The sequence below is a fragment of the Panthera leo genome, chromosome D2 (genome assembly GCF_018350215.1).
Source record: "Panthera leo isolate Ple1 chromosome D2, P.leo_Ple1_pat1.1, whole genome shotgun sequence".
Lineage (NCBI taxonomy): Eukaryota > Metazoa > Chordata > Mammalia > Carnivora > Felidae > Panthera > Panthera leo.
In genome coordinates, this window is record NC_056689.1 from 9029106 (window position 1) to 9054341 (window position 25236).

Consider the following 25236-nt stretch of genomic DNA (forward strand, 5'->3'; position numbering starts at 1 on the left):
AAAGATCCAGATCCAGTGGTTGCTCCAGTGAGAAGTCACGGTCTCTCACCTAACCCAAGCCCCCGAAGACAGTGTTGGACCCGGAGCCCCCAGCCTGAGGGCGAGACTGGAGCTCCTCGGGTAACGACCCTGCAGTCATCTCAGGTGCCTGCAACGTCTTCTCCCCAGCTGTTGGGGAACATGAGCAAAACGATGTGACAACCGACTGACCCGTGAGCTGAACCTGGGCACTCGGGGGCTCCTCACCCCGTCCCCATCCTTGGAATGTGGGGTCCACTTACCTTTTCCTCTCCAGGGTCTGCTCGAAGACAGCATGTTGAGATGGTAATGTGTTGAAAACACCTGCACAGTGTGTGACTGGGTATTTTATTTTATTTTATTCTATTATTTTAGAAAGGGAGAGATAGAGAGTGGGTGCAAGCAGGGAGTAGGGGCAGAGAGAGAGAGAGAGAGAAAGAGAGAGAGAACCGCAAGCAGGCTCCACGCTCAGCACGGACCCCAACGTAGGGCTCCATCCCATGACCCTGGGATCATGACCTGAGCTGAAATCAAGAGTTGGATGCTCAACTGACAACCACCCAGACACTCCAGGGCCTTTTTATAAACTTTTAAGATTTAGAGAGTGGGCGCAGGGGGAGGGGACGCATTTTTCTTGCTGCCACCCGAGACAAACCTCGTCTGCAAGTTCCCTTTGCTGTTATTAAAATTGCCACCTACCGGAATGGCTTGCCTTTCTCTTCCGTCTCTCCCCGCCCTCTGCGTATGGGGACCGGTCTGAGATTACACCAGGAAAGCTCCTGAGGTTATGAACTTACACCAGCCTTCCCCAAGTGTCCCCAAAGCTGCAGACATTTACCAGTGTGATCATACTCTGGGAAAAGGGAAATACTGCTTTTTCTCAGGACTTACATATAGTAGTTTTGAACATACTCTGATTCCCAAAGATCATACATACCACGCGGCCCATCAGTTGGCATAGGGCTTTGAGGTCTGGGGATAGAAGGAGTCTTAACCCACATTTAACAGTTTGTTTGTCAGGACTGTGGACTCTCTCTGTGCGTGTTTCTTCCATCCCAGAGTATAGGGAATAGATACATTAGCAACTGGTGGAATCCTTACTGTCGTCTCTGGAACCTAGGAGTGAAGGTTTGTAGAGAAGAAAGGGCTAAGTAGACTAGTAGGTCCTCGGGACCACCTCTCCCTCAGAGTAGACGGCAGGCCAGTCTGCATCACTGGGGGCGGGGGAGAGATGAGTGGCTTCCTCGGGCCCTGGGGGGTTACAGGGTTGGGCCTTTTTACCGTGCTCGTTTTACTCGCCGTGTTGGCTACTGTGAACGCCAGATGGGTCGTGGAGACGATGGTGGACCTTCACGGACTTCGTGGGATGCAGGAGGCGCCTGCAGCTATGACCCTGCATGTGGGTTCTCTACTGCTCGACTCCCCCAGTTGACCTGAGCCTGCAGAGAATCCAGCCCGAGCAGCTCACTGCTGCGGGACGGGCAGGAGCTTGGTGTGAGACACAGGAAACCCCCCAGCCCCTCGGCCCCCACGTTAGGCAGCCAGCCCCCGCCGGGGCCATTCGAAACCAGCCCAACTCAACTACCTGGTCTCAGCTCCCCACAGTACGGCCTGGGGGAGGAGGCACCCCCACTTCTGGACCAAAATCTGTTACCGCAGCCGCTGTACTTGTCTGTAATTTTACGTCAGCGAATTTGGAAATTTGAACCAAACGGACACATTCCTTAGAGGAAAAAAACCTGCATGACTGGTTGGTGAATTTTTCCTACTCAAAGAAATGTTCAAGAAATGTCAATCTCTTCTCCCTCTCTCACGGAAGCAAGATTAAGTTACTTTATTGTCACAATTGCAAGAGCCCATTTTAGAGTAACGCTAACGTTCTTTTTCAGCCATCCAAGTACCCGCTGCCATCCCTCCTTCCAGCGTATTTCCAGTGTTCCCCGGGGAGGTGAGGCTACTGCTTTCCGGGTTAAGACTCCAGCGACGTTGCCTGGAGAGGAGATGACTCCTGTGTGCTAACGTTTCCTCCAAGAGAGATGCAGCCCACTGTTCGGAAACATTAGTTGTCCCTTCTGCCCAAGGAGCAGGCACTGGATGTGGCCAAATGACTGAGGCGAAACCTAAGGAAAATGACAGGGGTGATGTGGATTGCGTCTGGGCCACGACCGGAAGGTGTAGCCATGCCTGCCCCGTGTCCTCCTCCCTCTTCTGCGGGATGAATTCTGGCCAAATTGGAGAAGTCTTTGTCTGCACACTGCACTGAGGGGGAAAACTGCCTCCCCGATAAAACAGGAACATCTGTCATGTGGATGAGCCACGAACGTCCATTATGGCAGGCCCCTGAAATGTGGGGGCTCTGGGTGTTAGCATAATACACATGTGAGGGGAGAGGACATAAGGTATTACTATTACTGATGTCAGATGACATGAAAATAATTTTGCTAGAGGGGCTCCTGGGTGGTCAGTCAGTTAAATGTCTGACTCTTTTTATTTATTTATTTATTTATTTTTGAGAGAGAGAGAGAGCATAAGCAGGGGAGGGGCAGAGAGAGAGGGAGAGACAGAGAATCCCAAGCAGGCTCTGCACTGACAGCGAAGCTCAGACTCACAAACCGTGAGATCATGACCTGAGCCAAAACCAAAAGTCCGGCACTTAACCGACTGAGCCACCCAGGTGCCCCTAGACTAGCTAGGTCCTGATCAGGGTCGTGAGATCGAGCCCTGTGTCTTGGGATTCTCTCTCTCTCTCCCTGTGCCCTTCTCCACCACTCATGTTTGCTCCCCCTCCCCCTCTCTTTCTCTCTCTCAAAATAAATTAAACATAAATAAATAAATAAGTAAATAAAGGTATAAAGAAATAAAGTGATTTTGCTAGATAAATCTTCTTAACCAGACGTGGCTAAGAGCAGTAGCTTCCCCCACTATTCATTGTTTTCTTCTTCCACAGTAATGACATGTCTGATTTTAGTTAGGAGCATGGGGGCTGAGAAAAGAGGTGAAATGACATTTTCCAGGTCCCATTGTGTGCCAGGGGTGTGACCATGTGACTAAAGGTGGCCAAGCGACTGATTCAAGCTAATAGGATGTAAGCTGCAGCATCACGTGATAGCTGGTAGAATCCTTCCTTAGAAGAGAGAAGCTTTATGCAGTGAGCCTTCTTCTTCTTGATTCTTTTTTCCATTCTGCTCCCTGGAGTGCAGATCCAATGGCTGGAGCCCTGACTGCCATCCTGAGTAATGAGGGGTGCCCTAGGGATTGCGTATGGGGTAGAGGGAGCCTAGGCTATGAGGATCTCATGGATTACCTACATTCAGACTTACCTATGAGAGAAAACTTACTTTGGTATAAATCACTCTTATTTGGGGGTCTCTATTACATGTAGCTACAGTGAATTTTAGTTGAAAGACTTGAACGGTAAGTAGGAGTTTACCAGGTTCGAAAACTTTGAAAGGACGCTGTGTGGGAAGATCAAACTATATTTGCTTAACCCTTGTTGCTAAAAGAAAAAAAAAAGTTACCAATTGATCTCCTTAGTAAGTGCAGTCTAAGGAACAAATGAGTCATTCTTACAGATTGGAGAGCCATCGTACTAAAGGTCTACAGCTGTAAAAGTGAAGGTGCAAAAGGTCTGTGTTGACTGAGTGCCACGTTAGTGTCTCAGGGCTTCTGTAGCAGAGTTTCGCAAGCTCAGTGGCCTGAACAGCAGAAATGTATTGTCTCCCACCGCTGGGGGCTAGAGGTCCCAGGTCAGTGCATCAGTAGGGTTGGCTCCTTCTGAAGGCTCTGAGGGTGCCTGACCCTGGCCTCTCTCTTAGCTTCTGGTGGTTTGCTGGTGGTCTGGCTGCGGACGTCTCGTCCGGATCTCTGCCTCCTTCCTCCCGTGGCATTTTCCCTGTGAGCATGTTTGCATCCAAATTTCCTCTTTTAGAAGGACTTCAGGGGTGCCTGAGTGGCTCCGTCGGTTAAGCGTCCAATTTCAGCTCCGGTCATGATCTCACAGTTCGTGAGTTCGAGCCCCACGTCGGGCTCTGTGCTGACGGCTCGGAGCCTGGAGCCTGCTTCCGATTCTGTGTCTCCCTCGCTCTCTGCCCCTCCCCCACTTGTACTCTGTCTCTCTCTCTTTCTCTCTCAAGAATGAATACACGTTGGGGCGCCTGGGTGGCTCGGTCGGTTAAGCGTCCGACTTTGGCTCAGGTCATGATCTCACGGTCCGTGAGTTCGAGCCCCGTGTCGGGCTCTGTGCTGACAGCTCAGAGCCTGGAGCCTGTTTCAGATTCTGTGTCTCCCTCTCTCTCTGCCCCTCCCCCACTCTCTCTCTCTCTCTATCTCTCTCTCTCTCAAAAATAAAATGAACATTTAAAAAAACAAATAAAAGGACATCAGGCATTTTGGGTGAGGGGCCCCTCCTGTTCCAGTGTGATCGCATCTTCACCTAACTAGTTACATCTGTATTGGCCCTGTTTCCAAATAAGGTCTTAATCTGAGGTCCCCGGGGTCGGTGTATCAGCGCCTGAATTTGGGAGGGGAACATAATTCAACCCCTGACACATCCTGACATTGGAAAGTTGATGGACTGAAGATCCTTCCTACTTTGTTTCTCTGACATTGCTAAATGTAGATCGATGACGGCGTCCGTTACTCGAGGGTTGAGGCTAACGATGGATTTACCTGCCACGTGTTTTCTCGGGGGGTGAGCGCGTGGCCGACACACGGTGAATGGGAACCAGTCCCCGTGTTCAGGACGGCGTCAGAGGCAGGGCTCCACGCACGATGCGGAAGCAGAGCCCAGGAGCCATCGCCACCAGAGAGCGACCATTGGTGGCGACAGCCGTTGTGGCCTCAGCAGATGGAAGTGACAGGGGGGCCCCTCGGAGCTGGGGGAACGGAGGGCATGGATGCGGCCCTTGGTCGGTCTGATGTTTATGCCAGCTTCAGAGAGTCCATGTGGGTGGGAGGCAGATGAGGTGTGGTGCAGGCTGTTCCCAAAGCTGAATTGAGGGCGAAGGAGCATCATCTCCTCCTCCGTTTTCCATGACTTGTCTTAATAACGTCAGGCAGCCCCGGCTTGGGGCCTCTCTCTCTGGCTGCGCGCAGACGCCCTTGGGCGCGGGTGCATCCACACCAATACAGAGGTCCGACCCGAGGCCCAGACGTGTCTGTAAAGCAGCCGCTAGGCGGGCTGGATCTTAAGTGCTTTGGGGAACCCTACTTCCCCCGTGGCATTTGGAGTTAGCTAGCACTGCAAGACGGCAAAGGGATGGGACGAGCCACTTTGAATTTGACCACAAAGTCTGGGAGATAAGAAACTGGTGATCGTGGCGTCCAGGTGGTTCAGTCGGTTAAGTGTCCACCTCTGGATTTCAGCTCAAGTCATGACCTCAGGGTCGTGAGATCCAGCCCTGAGGTAGCCTCAGTGCTGGGCGTGGAGCCTGCTTGGGTTTCCCTCTCTCCCTCTCCCTCTGCCCCTTCCCTGCTGTCGTGCTCCCTCTCTCTCTCCAAAAAAAAAAAAAAAAAAAAAAGGAAACTGGTGATCTGAATCATGGAATCGTGGAATCCTGTAATAATAAAGACCTTCTAAACAAGTAGGGGGAAACAGTAAAAATTTATAGCAAAATATCCCTCTTCGGCTTATTTTGGTTCTCTTTTTTTCTTGGATTTAACTATAACTCATGACACAAAAGGAAAGGCGGTTTTTCTCATATATAAAGTCTGTTAGGTTTTCAGAGATGGAAGGAAAGAAGAGGAGAAAGAGGGAAATTAACATTTAATTGGTACTGATACTTCTGTGCTAGGTGGCTTAAAATTCACTGATTTATTACAAAACAGGGATTACTATTTCAATTTTAAGTAAAAGATGATGAAAACTTAGAGTAGTTAAAAATGCAATTCTGGAAGACCTAGAAAACCAAAATACTCTTAAAAAGAACAAGGTTGGAGGATCATGTTCCTTGATCCCACAACTACTGGAAATATATAGTAGTCATGAAAGTGTGGTATTGTTGTGTAAAGAATAGACATAGAGACCATAGGAACAGAATGGAGCTCAGAGATAGATCCACATTTATACCCTAGTTGTTTCTTGACAAAAATACAGAGACAATTCAGTGATGGGAAGGGGGTTACAATTCATGTACTTTCGTGTTTAATTTTTCCTGCATACCATGATGTTTTTAAAGGCTTACCAATGTTATTGCATTTATCAGTAGTTCCTTCCTTTTACTGTGAAGTAATATTCTATCACACAAAAATATTATATTTGCATACTGACGCATTCTACTCTTGATGGATATTTGAGTTGTTTCCAGTTTGGAGCGGTTATGGATAAAATAGTCAGGAACTTTGTGGTAGAAGCTCTCTTTTTGGGCATATGTTTTATTTATCATCGTAAATACTGAGGACTAGTATTGTTGGATTACAGAACAGGTGCACATGTACTTTTATAAGAAAGCAGGGTGACTGTGCCATTTTACGCTCCAACAACAAGGTGGGAAAGTTCTAGCTGCTTCACATCCTCTCTGATATTTGGTGTCTTTAGTCCTTTTAATTTTAGCCCTTAGAGTGTTGTGTATTGGCTCCTTTTCACTGTGGTTTTGTGTTTCCCTGATAACTAATCGTATTGAGATTGGGTCCCTATTATTTGTATATTTTCCTTTGTGAAGGTCTGTTCAAATATCAGGCTGTTTTCTTTACAGGTGTAGGAGTGAATGATTATATAATATATATATATATATATATATATATATATATATATATTTTTTTTTTTTTTTATTTTGATGTTTTATTTTATTTTTGACAGAGACAGAGGGTGAGCAGGGGAGGGGCAGAGAGAGAGAGAGAGGGAGACACAGAATCCGAAGCAGGCTCCAGGCTCCGAGCTGTCAGCACAGAGCCCGACGCGGAGCTCGAACTCACAGACCGTGAGATCATGACCTGAGCCGAAGTCGGATGTTTAACCAACTGAGCCACCCAGGCACCCCTATAATATATATTTTTATATAAATTAATGTTATATATAATTTATATAATATATATTATGTATATCTTCATTATATATATAGACTATCTACCTTTTGGATTCAAGGCCTTTAATAGGTAAGCCCTTAAACAGAAAAAAGGGCCATTTTTCTGTTTGATTTTTGGAGAGGGAATGCCTGTGTGTGTGTTATATATAATATGAAGATATTCTCCAAAATTTCCTTCTAAAAATTTCATAATTTTAGATTTCCTACTTGGATGAAATGTGTCCTTATAAAATTAATTTTGGGGAATGGTAAGTGGTAAGGGGTGTATTTATTTTTTCCCCACACAGATGGTAAAACCAAATTCTGAAAACTTTTACAATCTGTGTAATATAACAATAGTATTGTAATATAATCTTTGTAACCACTGCCCAAATGAAGATATAGAACATTTCTGTCATTCTAGATATTACACACACACACACACACACACACACACACACACACACACACACATATATATATATATATATATATATATATATATATATATTTACATGTATATTTATACTAGAGGATTAGCTTGGGCTGCTTTAACAAAGATACCATAGACTGGGTGGTTTACAAAACAAACACTTATTTTTCACGGTTCTGAAAGCTGGGGAGTCCAAGGTCAAGGCATTGGAACATTTGGTATCTAGCGACAGCAGCTTCCTCTTTCATAGATGCCTGTCACTGTGCACTCCACTCACCCTAGAGAGAGAAAGCAAGCTCTCTGGTGACTCTTCTAAAGGCACTAATCTCATTCTTGAAGGTGGAGACCTAGGACCTCATCTAACCCTAATTACCTCCCAGAGGCCCCACCTCCTGATACATTACATTGGGGCTAAGGTTTCAACATTCGGATTTTGAGAGGACACATTCACAGACATGCATAAATAGATAGATAGGGACATAGACACATATCTAGACAGCTAGATGATAGACCCATGTCTATCTGTCGAGCTCTCTATGTAGCAAGGAAATGGGGGGGGTGCGGTGCTTGTAAATCTGAACTCCCTGTCAGAAAGGGCAGACTGGACTCTCCCACAGGAGCTCACGCTCCAGGTCTCAGGTGGAATTTCTTCTTCCTCGGAAAACCTCAGTTCTGTTTTAAGGCCCACCCAGATTTTGGAGGATATACTCATTTATTTAAAGTCAACTGACTGTAGATGTTAATCACATTACAGCAACACTTAGTGTTTGGTAGATGAGGACTCTAGCCTAGTTAAGTTGACATGTAACACCAGCTATGGCCCCTTTGTACTTTCTGACGGGATTAACCTGTTCTTGGACTTCAGATAAACGGAATCATGGACAGTACTGTCTTTTGTGCCTGAGTTTGTCCTGGAATGTGTTTTTACTCAACAAAATGCAAACTGCTGCAGAGAAAGAATTTTAATGGAGGCAATGTCACTTGAGATCTTAAAATTTTAGCCAATATGTTTGTCAGGAAAAGGAGAATGGAGCACAATAAAGAGGAAGTGTGTCCATTTGTAAAATTTAGAGTCATAGGGAGGGAACACATTGAATCATTTGATCAAAATGTGTAGCCCAAATTATAAAAATTATGAGAGGCAAAATATTTGACTTATATTTTACATTCAGTTGCATAATTTTGTGCATTTGGGTCCCATTATAACCTATAATAATCTTATGTAATCTTTTAAAAATAACGTTTATAGTTCTGTTACAGTCTACACTAGACAGAAAGGTTAAACAGCAGACTGCCCAGTTCAAAATCAGACACGTGCTGCCTAGTCATGATGTTAAAAAAGTGTACCAGTCAGCACCTCCGCAGGGAACAGAAACCGAACCTGTAATCTGAACAGGGATAACTTAATATGATGAATTACTAAATGGTAAGGTGTAGAACTACTATTTAATAGGGATAAAAAAAAAATAACTAAAGATAACAAGAATTGCAGCTAGGGTGCAGACTCCACCAATTAGATCTGAATTTTAATTCGAAAGTAAGGTACTGAAGGAAGGAAGCTCTGCATTTTGCTGGAAAAAGTGGATGCAGGAGTGTTAGTTAGGCTTTTGGAAGCATGGAGGCCGCCAGGAACACAGGTCCCGGCGCGGGGAGCAGTTGGAGGAAAGGCTGGAGGTTTGGCGCCACCTTGTGGTTCTGAGGGAAAGAACCACCGGATGCTGGACAATACACAGTTTCGCTGCTTCGCCCGTGTGCCCTTGTCTCCATCAGCTGACCCCCTGGACCCCATTCCATGTTCCAGGACTTCCTTGATCCCCATTATTACCCCTGCCAATGTTTACCTTTTCTGTGTACCTTTTTTAAAAACCATTTTTTATTCACTTTTCAAAGTACCAACTTTTGTTTGTTGATTTTCTTTTAGGTTTATTGATTTTCCCTAGTGTATTGATTTTGGCTTCTTTTCATTGATTTCTGCTCTTACATGTATAATTTAGCTACTTCTGCCTTCTCGTTGAACTTGCTGTTCTTTCTCGGGCTTCTTGCAGTAGAACCTTAGTTAACTAATTTTCAATAACTCTTCTTTTTTAATATAAGTATTTGAGGCTACAGTTTTCCCCCTCAGCAAAATCCACAAGTATTAGTATATTATATTTTTATTACCATTCAGTCCAAAAAATTTTATACATTTTACTGTGATGATTCCTTTGGCGCATGAGTCATGTAGAAGAATATTGCTGCATTTCTAAAGAGTAGGGATTTCCTGGTCCTCTTAATTCTCACGTGTTTTTCACTGTTTTTTCAGAGAACATGCTCAGTGTCACTCCAGTCTTCTGAAATTTGTTGAGACTTGATTTACTGTGTAGCATACAGCCTATTTGGTGAATTTTCCATTCACAGTGGAAAAGGATGTCTATTCTGCCGTTGTCGTTGGGCGTGGTGTTTCATGAATCAGGTCAAGTTGGTTCATCAGGCCGCTCTGGGTGAATCAAACAAGATTAGTTAACCTGACCTTGATTGGGTCAAGTTGGTTAACCTCACCGTGTCCTGCCCGGTTGTGCCCGTTTGATCCCACAGCTAGTTCCAGAAATGCATAACATCTCCAACTATGTTTTGGATTTATCTGTTTCTTCCTTTATCTTGAAGGTATATTATTACCTGCATACACATTTAGGATGTTTACGTTGTCCTATTGAGCTGGCCCTTTTAATTATGAAATGTTCATCTTCATCTCTGGTACTAATTCTGTTTTATGGTAATAGAGCGACACAGTTTTCTTTCCCTTCATGTGTGCACGATCTTTATGTTTCTATCCTTTTATTTTCAAGTTTTTCAGGTCAATCCGTGTGTGCTGCTTGCCAACAGCATATAGTTGAGTCTTGTATTTTATTTCAGTCTGGCAATATTTACACTCAATTTCCTTTTATATACACTTAATGTAATTGTTGATATAGTTGAATTTATGCTCACTGTCTCGCCACTTTATTTCAATATTCTGCCCTTTGTTCCAGTATTCCTCCTTTCTTGCTTTTTTTTGGATTATTTTAATTATTCAATTTTCTCCTCTATTAGCTTTTTAAATTATATCTATGTCATATCTTGGGTGCCTGGGCGGCTCACTCGGTTAAGTGTCTGACTTCGGCTCAGGTCATGAGCTCTCAGTTTGTGGGTTCGAGCCCTGTGTCAGGCTCTGTGCTGACAACTCAGAGCCTGGATGAAGCCTGCTTTGGATTCTGTGTCTCCCTCTCTCTCTGCCCCTCCCCCACTCACATTCTGTCTCTCTCTCTCTCTCTCTCTCTCTCAAAAATAAATAAACATTAAAATTTTTTTAAAAAGTTATCTATGTCATATCTCCCTGTTAATAGTTTAAATTGCTACTAATTTTTTTTTTCTGACTCCCCCTTGAGATTTGGTTCTTTCCTTCTTTTCTTTTGGGCTCATTATTTTTTATAACTCTACTTTTCTCTTCAACTAGCTCTTTAGTTAGGTATGTATCTCTACATTTATATCTATTTCCATCTGTGTATACATAGATATATGTAGTTATTTTAATTGAATTTGTAGTTACTCTAGAAAGTCAATATTTATACTTATAGTTACATGGCTTATATCACTTTTATTACTTTTGTTTTTTATTGTAAATAATAAAAACATTTGAAGACTCAATTACATTCTTTTATCATCCTTTTTAAAATTTTATTTATTTTTTAAAATTATTTTAACATTTATTTTTGAGAGACACAGAACATGAATGGGGGAGGGACAGAGAGAGAAGGAGACAGAACCTGAAGCAGGCTCCAGGCTCTGAGCTGTTAGCACAGAGCCTGACATGGGGCTCGAACTTACAAGCTGTGTGATCATGACCTGAGCCAAAGTCAGATTCTTAACTGACTGAGGCACCCAGGTGCCCCATCCTTCTTTTTTTTTTTTTAAAGTGTATTTATTCATTTTGAGAGAGACAGAGAGGCCATGAGTGGGGAAGGGCAGAGCGAAAGAGAGAGAGGAGAGAGAATCACAAGCAGGCTCCATGCTGTTAGCACAGAGCTGGACGCAGGGCTCGAACCCACGAACTGTGAGATCAAGCAGAAATGAAGAGCCAGATGCCCAACTGACTGAGCCACCCAGGTGCCCCTATGATTATTACTTGTTAAAGCCAATGGTAAACATTTTCTTTTTACCTATACACATATATTTGTTCCTCTTCATATGTGTGTATTTTATACATGCACTCTCTCTTTTCTGCTTATTTCTTTCTGCTTCAAGTAGGAAAAGTTTTCTCTAGCCTGAAGAGTTTCTGTTAGTATTTCTTGTAGTGCAGCTCTAGTGATGAATTCTGTAGGTTTGGTGGAACATAGTTTTCCATGGACTGCTAGTTCAAAAAACTTGTCTTAAAAATAATGAATGAGGGTAAAGGTGGGCATTTTAGGCAAACAAGCAAAATATTGGATAAATACTTTGAATTAGGTGGGAATTTGATTACTTGTCAGATCACACCGGTATGGGCAACAAACTACTTTCTTTGTTCAGATGTCAAATATATTGGTCACTGCTTGTCTTAATCATTTCTACATTAGCAGTTCTGTTGAAGGTTGCATACATTTCACCCAATAAGATATTGGCTTAATTCACTGCCTTGGTAAATTTATCTTAGCATAAAAGTGCATGGGTTATGGTGAATCCTCAAATAAATATTTGCTACATGGGTGAACACAAAAAGAGATTTTTTTAAATAAAAATCATTACGTTGTAGACCCAAAGATAAATATAAGCATACTCTGCCACGTCAGTTTCCTCAGACTATTTTGATCAGCAAGCGTGCCTAATAAACATCAGTTACATAAGCCAAATGTTGAGCAACAGTGAAGTGTATGACATTTAACAACAGATTTTCTGATTACAACCGCAGAAGAGATATTTGAGGAAAAACCTTGAATGTCAGAATTTTTTCTTACTATCATGACAAATATCACACACTTTCTATTGGATTTGATGCAGCATTACATTAATATTACATAATTAGAAACATTATAAATCACGAGCCAACTCCCATCCAGATGGAAATGAGTGTATTTATAGGAAATGATCACATATTTATTTCTTGAAATTTAGGAGGAACAAATTTTGTATTTAGGACATTGGTAATTATCGAAGATACTCTTCATTTATGCCTGAATTACATTAAAAGGCAAATGAGTCATATCAAGATATGTCTCCTTTCACTGATGTGGGTAAATTCTCAAAATTCACCTCCCATCAAATTTGCCTTATGGTCAACATAAACATGTGATGTGTTTGTATGGAGATACATAAAACACAAAAGCTCACATTAATGAACCACGTCACAGTCTATTCACTTCAAATAGCTTTTCTTATATTGAGATAGTTTGAGGGGCATCTGGGTGGCTCAGTCGATTAACTGTCTGACTCTTGGTTTGGGGTCAGGTCATGATCTCATGGTTCATGGGATAGAGCCCCATATCGGTCTCTGTGCTGAATGCACAGACCCTGCTTGGTATTCTCTCTCCCTCTCTCTCTACCCCTCCCCTGTTCGTGCTGTCTCTCTCTCTGTCTCTCAAAAAAAAAAAAAAAAATAGTTCGGTTTTTTATTTGGCGCAAAAGTAGGCAAGTAGTCATATTTTTTCCCCTTCCGAAAACATTAACATAAACTTTAAATCACTATCTCTTGTTTTAGGAAATTATTGTCTATCAACTCTAGTGGCCATAAAATCAAACATAAAATTCTGTATGTCTCTGAATCTAAGTAACCACTTGTGAGCCCATTGTTTTATATACCAGAAAACTTCCTTCATTTTACTATTAACCAATGCTTTAAAAAAAAAGAAACTTTTTATTTTAGAACAGTATTAGGTTTACAGAATGTGGAGCTGTTTCGTCATTACTATTGTTATTGTACATTTGGTGACAGCTCTTGGAGACTTTAGGTATGGATTTAAGTCGTGTATCTTTTTCATACACGTGGGAAGAAAGGAACTATCAACAAAATAAATTGTTTCAGGCATTCCCAAAGCTTCTTGGTGTCAGTGTTCCGCTTTTCTGAATCGAAGTCCCTGATGTCCACTTTTTCCCCCTACACTCTGCTCTCCAGAACCTTGGTGACGCTACAGCTCTTGAAAGCATCCCTCCCCCACTCTGCCATCTGATTGCTGACATTGTCTTCCTTTTTTATGTTCATTCTGCAAGTTTGACTACTGGTCCCCTCTCTCTGTATCAGGTGTCAAAATGATTTCAGATGATCAGGATGCATGTTCCTTTCATTAAAGGTCCTTCCTTTAAGATTCTGTTGACTCAGATGGCAAGTGGTGGTCATTGTCCAGACAGGTCCCAAGTAGTAACCACCGAAGTCACATGTTTATAGGCAACAATACGTCACAATCCCAACTGGACGACTGTGTTTTTATGATGCAGTCAATTTCAGATACGTGCGAAACTGTGAAAAGCATGTGACTCATAGAATGTATTCAATACATTAATTCTTTTCTCATCATCAGCCACCCTCCCCCCACCCCTTACCCCAACTGGGCTGGGTAATAAAACAATGCAACATACCTATAATTTTATTATCCCTATTTTGTTTTTTTAATTTCTATTATTTTTTAATGTTTATTTTTGAGAGAGAGCAGGGGAGGGGCAGAGAGAGAGGGGGACTGCACTGACAGCAGAGAGCTGTCAAAAGTGGATTTTACTGGTTATGAGTATGACCTAAAGAGCACCGCACAGGAAAAGTAGAGGAAACGAGAGGGGGTTATGACAAAATGGGCTTAGGAAGTGGGAAAGGACCCACCGACAGAGTCCATGGCATCTTCATGGAAGAGGTGCTAACAGCCTTTAGAATCAGACACACTAATGTCTGAATTCTAGGTCGGCCAATTCATAAATGTGTGATGTTGGGCAAATGACTTTTCTGAGACTCGGTTCCCTTTTTCTGGACTAAATGTCTCCTAGGATTGTAGGCGGAATAAATAGGATATGAATATATTCGCATAACACCTCACCCATAGCAAGTGTTCAACAAAATGGAGGCTACCCCATGTCACTAATTAAAGAGTATCTGTGAATTTTTGAGAATTCTTTTATGAAAAACTGGCCTTTAGTGGTAAAAACGAACTTATACGGATTTGGGAAGCTCATTGTGGCTTTTCAGAGCACACAGACTCTTCAAACTTAATATACATTCTTTCAGTTAGCAGGAAAATGTACACACATTTCGTATTACAAATCATTACAGAGCAGCTGTGGAAACTAGAATTTGTAATCCTCTGTCCACAATGTCACTGAGATAGACGTTTCTGTATCATTTTTAACACACTGGAAAGACCCCACTCGCTCCTAAGTCCCTCTTTCACACCCAGAGGTCGGCATGCCTTGAGTTCTGTTTTTTAGAAATCAATTTTATAGGCTTTTCTTTTGAAGCACAAACATCTGTCCCTCCTGGGGAGGGTGAAGGACACATTACCACTTCTGTTTGGCAGAATATTGGCTCCCAAAGATGTCCATGTACTAATTCCCAGACCCTATGAATATGCTTCTTAACATGGCAGAAGGAATTTTAAAGATGTGATTAAGTTAAGGATCTTAAAATGGGGAGATAACTGTGGATTATCTGGGCAGCCCAATTTAAAATATATTTAAATTTTTTTAAATTTATTTTTGAGAGACAGAGTGTGAGCTGGGTAGGGGCAGAGAGAGAGGGAGACAGAGGATCCAAAGCTCTGAGCTGTCAGAGGATCCAGGCTCTGAGCTGTCAGTGTAGAGCCCAGTGTGGGGCTCTCTCTCATGAACTCTCATGAACAGTGAGATCATGACCTGAGCCGAAGTCGGACGCTTAACTGAGTAAGCCACCCAGGTGCCCCTAGGAAGCCCAATTTAATCATAAGAGTCCTTATAAGGGAAAGAGGGAGGCAGAGAATCGGATTCAGAGAAACAGATGTAACAACAGGGGCAGAGGTCCAGGGATGAGATTGTTGGCTTTGAAGGGGGCAGGGGCCACAAGCCAAGGAGTGTGGGCAACATCTAGAACTGGAGAAGGTAAAGCCATATCTTCTCTTCGACCCTCTGGAAGGCATGCAGGCCTTTCAACACCTTGATTTTAATCCAGTGAGATTCATCTTGCTCTTTGACTACAGAGCAAGAAGAATAAATGTGTGTTGTCATAAGCCACTAAATTTGTGGGAATTTGGTACAACAGAAATAGTAACTAAAGCACCACTTGTATCTTGTTGTGAAGTAATTTAGTAGGTATTTCTTCTAGGTCCATACACAATTGGAACAAGAAGGAACTGGGGGAAAAAAGACCAAAGATCCCCTCAAGAAAGGGCAATGAAAAAATGCCTGAATATAAATTTGTATATTTTGCATTTCTTTTTCCTTGCCTGGAAATGACCACACAGAACCACCAGATTAAACGGAACAAAAGAAATAAAAAAAAATCCTGAAAGCAAACAAACAAGGACCTATTTCAAATGTAAGGCTGGGGCTGCCTGTCCCTGGACTGAGTCAGTGTGATGGATTCATCTGCACACACTTGCCCTTTTCATCCCATTGTCACTTTCAAGGTGTCCAAAACATTATCTTTCTCTTGTCTTGGCAAAGTGTATTTACATAACTGGACTTTAGAGGCATCTGGGTGGCTCAGTCGGTTGAGCCTCCTACTCTTGATTTTGGCTCAGGTCATGATCTCACCACAGTCGTGAGATCCGGCCCCACATCGGGTGTCAGGCTCCTCGCTAGACGTGGAGTCTGCTGAAGATTCTCTCTCTCCCTCTGTCTCTGCCCCTCCCCTGCTTGAGTGCACGTTCTATTTCTCTCTCTCAAAAACAAACAGACAAACAAACAAATAAATAAATAAATAATAACTGGATTTTACTTTTTCGGAAAGAAGAGAGAAATAGCTGATTCCCATGTATTCTTCTAGAGTACAAAGGATTTGGGGAATGGTGAGTCAGTGGCCATGAAATATAAGAAAAAGTCTCAGCCAGGGTGGGGAGTGTGGGACACATCAAGTCTTGGGGGATTTAATTGGGACATGTTTCTGGATTCCACCATTGAGGGTTTGGGGGCTCTAGGTGGAAGAGAGAGAGTTATTTTTTTGGAGTAATAACGTACAAGCATAAAGAGAAAATGTGGAGCATGACGTGTGTTTCAGAGATCACTATTGATTTTGATGTTGAACTAGCTTCAAGCTAGAATAACTCTAAGGCAGGAGAAAGATGAACCATTTGGTGGCTTGTCAAATAGTGCGGAGTTTGAAGGGCGAAAGGAAAAAGACAGTAGTACCAAAATTGAGGAATTCAAATATATATATAATATGTATGTAATTATAATTACAGATAAATTATATATTTGTATATATTCAATATATAATTTATATTACCTTCATATAACATATACATGCTATATAAACATTTGCATATTTATATCTAAAACTATATGTACTTATATATATATATCTATACATAAATCTATGTATATATATATGAACAGTCATTAATATATAAATATACTATAGGAACATTTTACATAGTCATGGATAAATTTTCCAACTATGAGTACACTTCTATGTAAAATCTGGAAACAAATGTAAACTGTTATACTGAAGGCCTGAAAATGTATACAGACCATTCAAAATGTCACATCATTATTGAATATGTGATATTACATATTTCCTAGGCTTTTATTGCAATGAGCTCTTTGTTGTTTCTAGAGCCCTAGAAGTAAGAACAAAAATATGAGAATGGCCCATCCTGCAAAGAAAGGCCTCGGCTGGAGAGTGGGGAGCATTGTTCATTTCACTGGCTAGCGTGGAAGGCTGGAGAGCCTATCAGATTTCTCCTTGAGGAGTTATTGATCACACATTAGATAGGAAACTACATATACTGAAAAAAAGAATTCAAATCAATTGAAATGTGGAAGTTTGAAGACATGCTTTTAGATTTTATTCTGTTCATTCACTTAAATACATTGTAAGTATCTGCCTAGCATCAAAATACTTTCCTAGGCTCTTACACATGGCAGGGGCGGGGGCGGGGGGCACGCGGGAAGAGACAGGAAAAGTAAGCAAAAACCCAGTTTCCACAGAGCTTACATCCCAGTGAGGGGAGATAGGTCACAAATGCTTTAAAAATGTGTAACGTAATAAGTGCTGTGAAGAAACATCCAGTGGGGTAAATAAGTTGAGGATGGGGTGGCAAGGTGCTATTTTAGAGAGACCCTACATGGTAGGGTCGTCGTAGGGTCTCTCTCTGAGCAGGTTCTATAAGAGCAGAGGATACACGCTTTCCCACCAAGCCACCCCCTGGAGAGCTGGGAGGGACATGATCTGGGTAGAAATGGCAGTAATGCCATTGGCCAAAGTCATGTGGTCACGGCGAGTTTCACCTGCACCTAAGGAAACTCCTCTATGCTCTTTCTCTCCTATGGGTGGTGACTAGACAGTTCTGGGCAGCACAGTCCCCAAGTCCATTTGCCACCCAAAGGCCTTATCATCCTAAAACCAGTTTGCCTTTTCTCCTGTTGCTTGACGTGGAACTCTGGACTCTAGAACATCCCCTCTGCGCTATTCCGTAAAGCCCCCACTGCAAAATCCGAAGACAGGGCACCTGTAACCAACCTCCAAAGTGTGGCTTCCACTGTAAACGACAGCATCTGGTTCAGTGAGAATTCTGAGGACCTTCCCTTCCCTTTATTCTGAACGGACTTAACTGCACATCTTGTTCCACTGTGTAACGTAAGATACAGCATAAGAAATAAAATTATGGAGCTTTCAGAAAGCTCTGCACTCCCCAGAGAAATATTTGAACACTGTCATCAGTGTGAGTGTCAGGTGCTGGGAGGTGGGGGTGCCTGAGCCGGGAGAGAAGACTATTTTGGGGGCTTTCCTCTCTGCACTGACCTCTGCTCTGTAAAGCAGCGGGAAGCCTTTATCAGACAGGAAACAGAAACGTCAGGGGTTGAGCTGAAAAGGAGCCAGAGTTTTGAATCGGAAACGAACAAGCAAACAACAACAATGGGCAGCTACCAGCTGAAGAAGCAATACCAGATGAAGACTTCAGGAAAATGTGGCTCTCGGGGGCGCCGTGAAGACTTAGCCATGACCCTGGTCGAGGACCCCGGCTCGGCTGAAGGCGAGAGCCAGTGGAAATTTAAAGAGCAGAGAAGCATGAAGGCTCAGAGGCACATGTCCCTGGGTAGAAACCCAGGGAAGGTCTTAGAATTCCCAGGAACATTTTTCTCTTTGTCTCTCTCTGTTACCTTTGAAAGCTATGGCTTAACGACGTCTTTTTCTCCTCTAGGTTGGTTAAAAATCTGCTTGGAAGCTCGGAAGTTCAGAGTTTTGACTCTGTCTCTTTGCATCAGCCTTCTCCTTGAGCAGTACTTACAGAAACCATAGGTTCACGTGCAGGATTTGGCCAGGAGTGGGGTTGGGAGTGACGTGGTGCTAATAGGCAAATAGTGGATTAGAAGAAGCGAGGAACGTAACAACCTGTTCCCCTCGCAAAGTCAGAGCCTACGACACGTGTGATGTCACCATATCCAAAACGCCACTGACTCTAACCACATAACCAGTGGTCTTGCCTGTGGATGCACGCGTCTTGGTGTAGGTGGGACACACACTCACTTTCCTTCAGCCTCCCTTCTTCCTCCCTTCCTACTTTTTGGCTCCCTTCTGCTTGTCGACTGTGCCTTGAGGCAGACAGGGCGCCTCTGGCACAACGAGATTCCCTGGAGTTAGGACAAGAAATTACGGTCAAGCCACTCATTGGTTCTTCAGAGGACGGAGCAGCTATTGTTCTCTGAGTGGCTGCTTTTATGTGCACTGAGGTTGGACAAGCCAGATTCGGAGGCTGAGTTACCAGGAGGGCTGGGTGGGGGTGTGAGCTTGATCCCAGGAAAGACAGAAGTGGGACTTGCTGGGATCACTCACTCCTTCCCCCCTCAGTGATGCCCTTGACTGTGAACTATGAAGAATGGCTCAGGCCGTCCAGGAGGTTTAAAGTGGAGAGAAAGTGCTGTACAGGAGAAATGAGAATTGTCTTCATATATTCAGGGATATGCCATGTGGATGAGGGGAGGTTATTACTCTGTTTTCTGTTTCACTGCTTTCTCCCCCCTCATTTACATAAAAATTTAAAAGCTGTATGCCTCTTGCCTACTTTTGTTTATAAACAGATTTAATATAAGTTCAAAGGGTGCAGTTTCCTGCATATGCCATATGATCTCTGTTCAATATATCAAAACTTTGTAGTGTAGATTTTTCTTTATCCACCTTATGGAAAATGTATACCTTATAATCCAACTGGCAAAGCCAGGCCCTCATTGCGAAATGAATCAACAGAATTCATTTACTTTATGTTACAAAAAACCTGACCTAATGTTCCCGTTTAAATAAATGCGATTATACATGTTCTTATGACAGCTACCTCACCTTTGAATTCTAACTCATAGATTAGTGGATAGATGGATGGACGAATGAGTGGATGGATATATGGATGGACAGATAGACGCACGGATGGATAGATGGATGGACGAATGAGTGGATGGATATATGGATGGACAGATAGACGCACGGATGGATAGATGGATGGACGAATGAGTGGATGGATATATGGATGGACAGATAGACGCACGGATGGATAGATGGATGGACGAATGAGTGGATGGATATATGGACGGACAGATAGACGCACGGATGGATAGATGGATGGACGAATGAGTGGATGGATATATGGACGGACAGATAGACGCACGGATGGATAGATGGATGGACGAATGAGTGGATGGATATATGGACGGACAGATAGACGCACGGATGGATAGATGGATGGACGAATGAGTGGATGGATATATGGATGGACAGATAGACGCACGGATGGATAGATGGATGGACGAATGAGTGGATGGATATATGGATGGACAGATAGACGCACGGATGGATAGATGGATGGACGAATGAGTGGATGGATATATGAATGGATATCATAGAGGCATGGGGCTTTGGTATAGGTTTGTTCTCTGGATAAAATAAGACACTCCACTCTTCAATATTTCTTTGAAGCTCTATTTGCTTTTCTGCTACAAGACACTCTCTGGGAAAATGTGCATTTTAAAACTGTCCTTTTGTGAGGCACCTGGGTGGCTCAGTCGGTTAAGCATCTGACCCTTGGTTTCAGCTCAGGTCATGATCTCGAGGTTCGTGAGTTTGGGCCCCGTGGCTCTGTGCTGACAGCGTGGAGCCTGCTTGGGATTCTCTCTCTCTCCCTCTCTCTCTTCCCCTCTCCTGTACACTCACTCTCTCAGAATAAATAAATTTAATAAAAATAAATAAAACCGTCCTTTTGTTTATTGTCTAGATTGTGCACAGGAGTGAGACTCAGGCTGGGTGAGATGTGTGTCATGTGAAGTAGCAGAAAGGCAGGTGTGATGGAGGAGATGATCTTCTAGTCAGGTCACCTTTGAGAAGGAGTACCTGTGACACTTGAGGATCTCGCAAATGACTTCCTTAAACTGACCCTACGCTAGTGCTCCCTGGAAAGTCCTCATGTATCCCCACTGATATGCATATACTGTGGAAGATCAGTGCCCTAGAGGGGAAGGCTAGAGCCCGTGGATACAGTGTAGCAAAACAATTAAAACCCTAAATAAAAAGTGGTCCACTTTGTTAATGAGTTTCTTGCCATTGGAATTACTTACACAGCATCTGGGTGGTTCGTGGTCAACAATGCCATAGGAGGAGGGACCCTTGCTTGCATTGATTTGACTGGAGAGTATTTAAATTTTTTTTAATGTTTATTTTTTGTAAAAATTTTTTAAGTTTATTTGAGAGACAGAGAGAGCAGAGGAGGGGCAGAGAGAGAGGGAGAGAGAGAATCCCAGGCAGGCTCCTTGCTGTCAGTGTAGAGCCCGACGCGGGGCTTGAACTCACGAACCATGAGTTCATGGCCTGAGCTGAAGCTGGACGCTTAACTGAGTCAGCCAGGCGCCCCTTAACTGGAGAATATTTAAAGTTTTGTTGTTTTTTTCCCCCCAACTAAAGGATCTATGATATTTTATCCAGGAGTGCTCAAACTTTGTAGTGCATTAAGATCTTAATCTTATTTTGGAACCTTGAAAGAAAACAAAGGAAGCCATTATCTCTTAATGAACAGTGAGTGTTTATTTTCCTTTTCTTTATCTCTGTATCTCTGTTTTTACACATTGGTTCTATCTTCTGAAGTCAAAGTCACTTCTGTTTGCCAAGCTTAGCTAACACCATGAGAAAGAACTCGCTTACTAGTACGCAGAATCATTTTTGTAACTTCAGAGGTGGGAAAGTGTTAAGTCGCGTTACAAAGCATATATGAAGTTTATATACTCGGTGCCAACAAGGTAGGAGTTACTTCTGGGTGTAGGGACACACAGAGGGCATGAGGAAGGGAACTGGGGTAGGGTGGGCAGGGGTAGCAGAGAGAAAGGTTGGTGTATTAACTCCGTTTTCCCACCTTGATAAGGAATCATATGTGCCCTTTTTGTTTCTGCCGGAGCCAAGAAGGAAATGCAGTTTCAGCAGGTATCCTCCCTGGGTTTTCGTGAAGCCTCTAGTGAGTCTGATCTTGAAGCTCGTGGGCGTGTGGATCGGTGGTGGAAGGGGAGGGGTGTGGGGAGCTGTCATGGATCTGACCCCTGCCCCACACGTGCTCCCACTACGGCTGGGAACAGCTGGAGGCGCGTCACCGATGCCACGGCCCGGGTGGCGATGATTTCTTGCAAAGCTACTGCGAAAATACTTAACCTCTGGCTTAGTGGCAAAGGACTGGCCTTTTGATATTGTTCTGAAGTTAATTTCAGAGGAGGCCCTTCCCTGTGATGTCATAGTTAAAGGTCCTCCCGACAGCTGGTAGGTAGTATTGGGCCTCCTTAATTATCTCTGCTAGTTATGAACTTCCTCCATATTTGGTTGGAGCGTCTACTGACTCTTTCCATTTCAAGCTAACCTAGATAGTGCGACAGTGTAGTCAACTCTTTCTAAATATAGCTATCCCTGCTGGGTGGAATCCATTCAAGTGGTCAGATTTCTAAAGGCACTTTGTGTTCTGGAAGCCAGGGTTAGTGGGGCGGGGGTGGGGGGTGGGATTGGGTCACTTAGAGATCTGTTTGTATCCACGTGCCAACAATGTAATGAAACAGATTATTATTCAAATTTCATTGGCCTTATCGAACTAAATGTTAAAGAATATTTCCTGTGGTGAGTATATGAATATATAGTCAGCATTGCTTTCTATCTGTCTTCCTAGCTTGTAAGTGGCTGTCCCATAGCAGAAAGACAAATCCCATGTTTGTCATCTTTATGAATTAATTGTTTGGGGGAGAATGATTGGGCTCAGAAAGGTAAGTTAGTTAAGAGGGGAAGTTAGTATGAGTCATGAGAAAACACTGTGGGATTAAGTCAAACCCATACCCAGCCTACACTGTTATTGCCAATAGTTTCCTCCAAATCCAATAAGTAAAATCACTTAAAAATCAAAATCCCTATCTTTTTATGGAAAAGAACAACCAGTAAAATGAATTAAGGGCTAAGTATGATAGATAACATCATTTACAAACAAGACATTATGAGAGATTTAGTCATTTAGTGAATGCAGAACATTAACATTGACTTTTATTTAAAACATCCCCACTGTCTAGAAACATTATACTGTCTGGAATGAAGAAAAATGCAATGAAGAGACCCCTGATGTAATGAGTTTTAAGAATTACAAAGATGCATATCAGGAAGATGACAGAAATGGACGTAAGCACAATTTTGGTCACTCTTGGCTTAAATGCTGGCTGGCTCATCATATTTGGGGGTTCCCGGGCGCGGAGCACATTCAGGGCAAACTTTGGATCCTCTAAAATATCTATCCTGTGGAAGCATGGAATCCCTTCCTCCCCCAACAGAGATTTGTGATGTCTCAAATATTTTCCAATAGCACACTGGTAAATGATTTGGTGTCAGAATAGGCCAAGTGGCAGTGCAGACGACGGGAATGAATCCAGGACTAAGTGCCATTTCTCCTTCCACTCTGCAGCAAGGTTAAGTTGGTAAATCTCTTATGAGCCCAGGGTAGATACTCTATTCTTAAAGCACATTGCTGTGGAGAGTGCGAGAGAGCTCCCACGGTCTGGGCTCTGATTGCAACAAGATTCTCATCGGTGTCCCCATGTAACTCGAATGAGAACCCATCTTTCACAGTCACCTTAAAAATTTTTTTTGAATGTTTATTTATTTTTGAAAGAGAGAGAGAGAGAGAGAGAGAGAGAGAGAGCGCAAGCAGGGGAGGGGCAGAGAGAGAGACACATACAGAATCCGAAGCAGACTCCAGGCTCTGAGCTGTCAGAACAGAGCCCGATGCGGGGCTTGAACCCACAAACTACAAGATCATGACCTGAGCCGGAGTCGGATGCTTAACTGACTGAGCCACCCAGGTGCCCCCTGACAGTTACTTTTTATTGGTAATTACTTTTGCCTTTTATTGACTCTAATGGGGGTCCTCTGTGCTTCCTGGATTTTGATGTCTGTGTCTTTCCCCAGGTTAGGAAAGTTTTCTGCTATGATTTGCTCACATAACCCTTCTACCCCTATTTTTCTCTCTTCCTCTTCTAGGACCCCTATGATTCTGATGTTGCTCCTTTTTAATGAGTCACTGATTTCTCCAATTCTTAAATCATGCTCTTTTGCCTTAATCTCCCTCTTTTTTTCTTTTTTGCTGATTATTCTCTATAAGTTTGTCCTCTATATCGCTGATTCTCTGTTCTGCCTCGTCCATCCTTGCTGCCGCTGCATCCATCCATGATTGCAGCTCAGTTATAGCATTTTTTATTTCATTCTGGCTATTTTTTACTTCTTTTATCTCTGCAGAAAGGGATTCTAATCTATTTTCGACTCCAGCTCGTATTCTTATTATCGTGATTCTAAATTCTGTTTCAGACATGTTGCTTGTATCTGTGTTGGTTAAATCCTTGGCTGTCATTTCTTCATACTTTTTCCTTTGGGGTGAATTCCTTCATTTTGCCATTTTGAAGGGAGAAGAGGAATTAATGAGGTAGAAAAATTAAAATTAAAAAATTAAGATTAAAGAAATATTAAAATTAAAAAATCAAACACACACACACACACACACACAAATCTAATAAATGATGCTAGATCCTAGGTGTGTTTTGGTCTGGGTGTTCAAAGTGGTTTGACAGATTAGAGAAAAAAAAGGGGAAGGGGAGGAAATCGTTTGAGAATTTGAAAAAATGAATACACTGAAGTAGACTAAAATGAGATGATGGGAGTAAAATAGAATTTGAAAAAAAATTACACAAAAGCAAAAAATATAGTAAAAAAATTAAATGAATTTTTTCTCTTTCTGCATTCAAGAAAAAGAAAAGAAACAAGAGAACAAAGAGAAAAAAGAAATCGTTTGAAAATTTGAAAAAGTGAATACACTGCAGTAGACTAAAATAAAATGATGGAAGTAAAATAGAATTTGAAAAAAAATTACACAAAAGCAAAAAATATAGTAAAAAAATTAAATGAATTTTTTCTCTTTCTGCATTCAAGAAAAAGAAAACAAACAAAAAAGAGAAAAAAAAAAAAAGGAAATCGTTTGAAAATTTGAAAAGGTGAATACACTGGAGTAGACTAAAATAAAATAATGGAAGTAAGATAGAATTTGAAAAAATTTACACAAAAGTAAAAAATACAGTAAAAAAATTAAATAAAAATATTTTTAATAAAAATTGAAAATAAAAATGAATTTTTTCTCT

At 42.4% G+C, this 25236-nt stretch overlaps 1 protein-coding gene across 4 annotated transcripts in view; it reads left to right on the forward strand.

Annotated features, from left to right (window-relative positions):
- LOC122201673 (zinc finger protein 37A-like) overlaps nt 1–25236 on the forward strand; it is a 141801-nt gene that overhangs the window by 102192 nt on the left and 14373 nt on the right. Inside the window, exon 10 of one of the 4 annotated variants that reach the window (XM_042907545.1) lies at nt 18759–19532. The exons of the other annotated variants lie outside the window; for them this stretch is intronic. Coding sequence (XP_042763479.1) covers nt 18759–18856 — 98 coding nt within the window. The 3' untranslated portion in view covers nt 18857–19532. Of the gene's footprint in view, nt 1–18758; nt 19533–25236 lie in introns of those variants that run through there. 4 annotated transcript variants of the gene reach the window in all.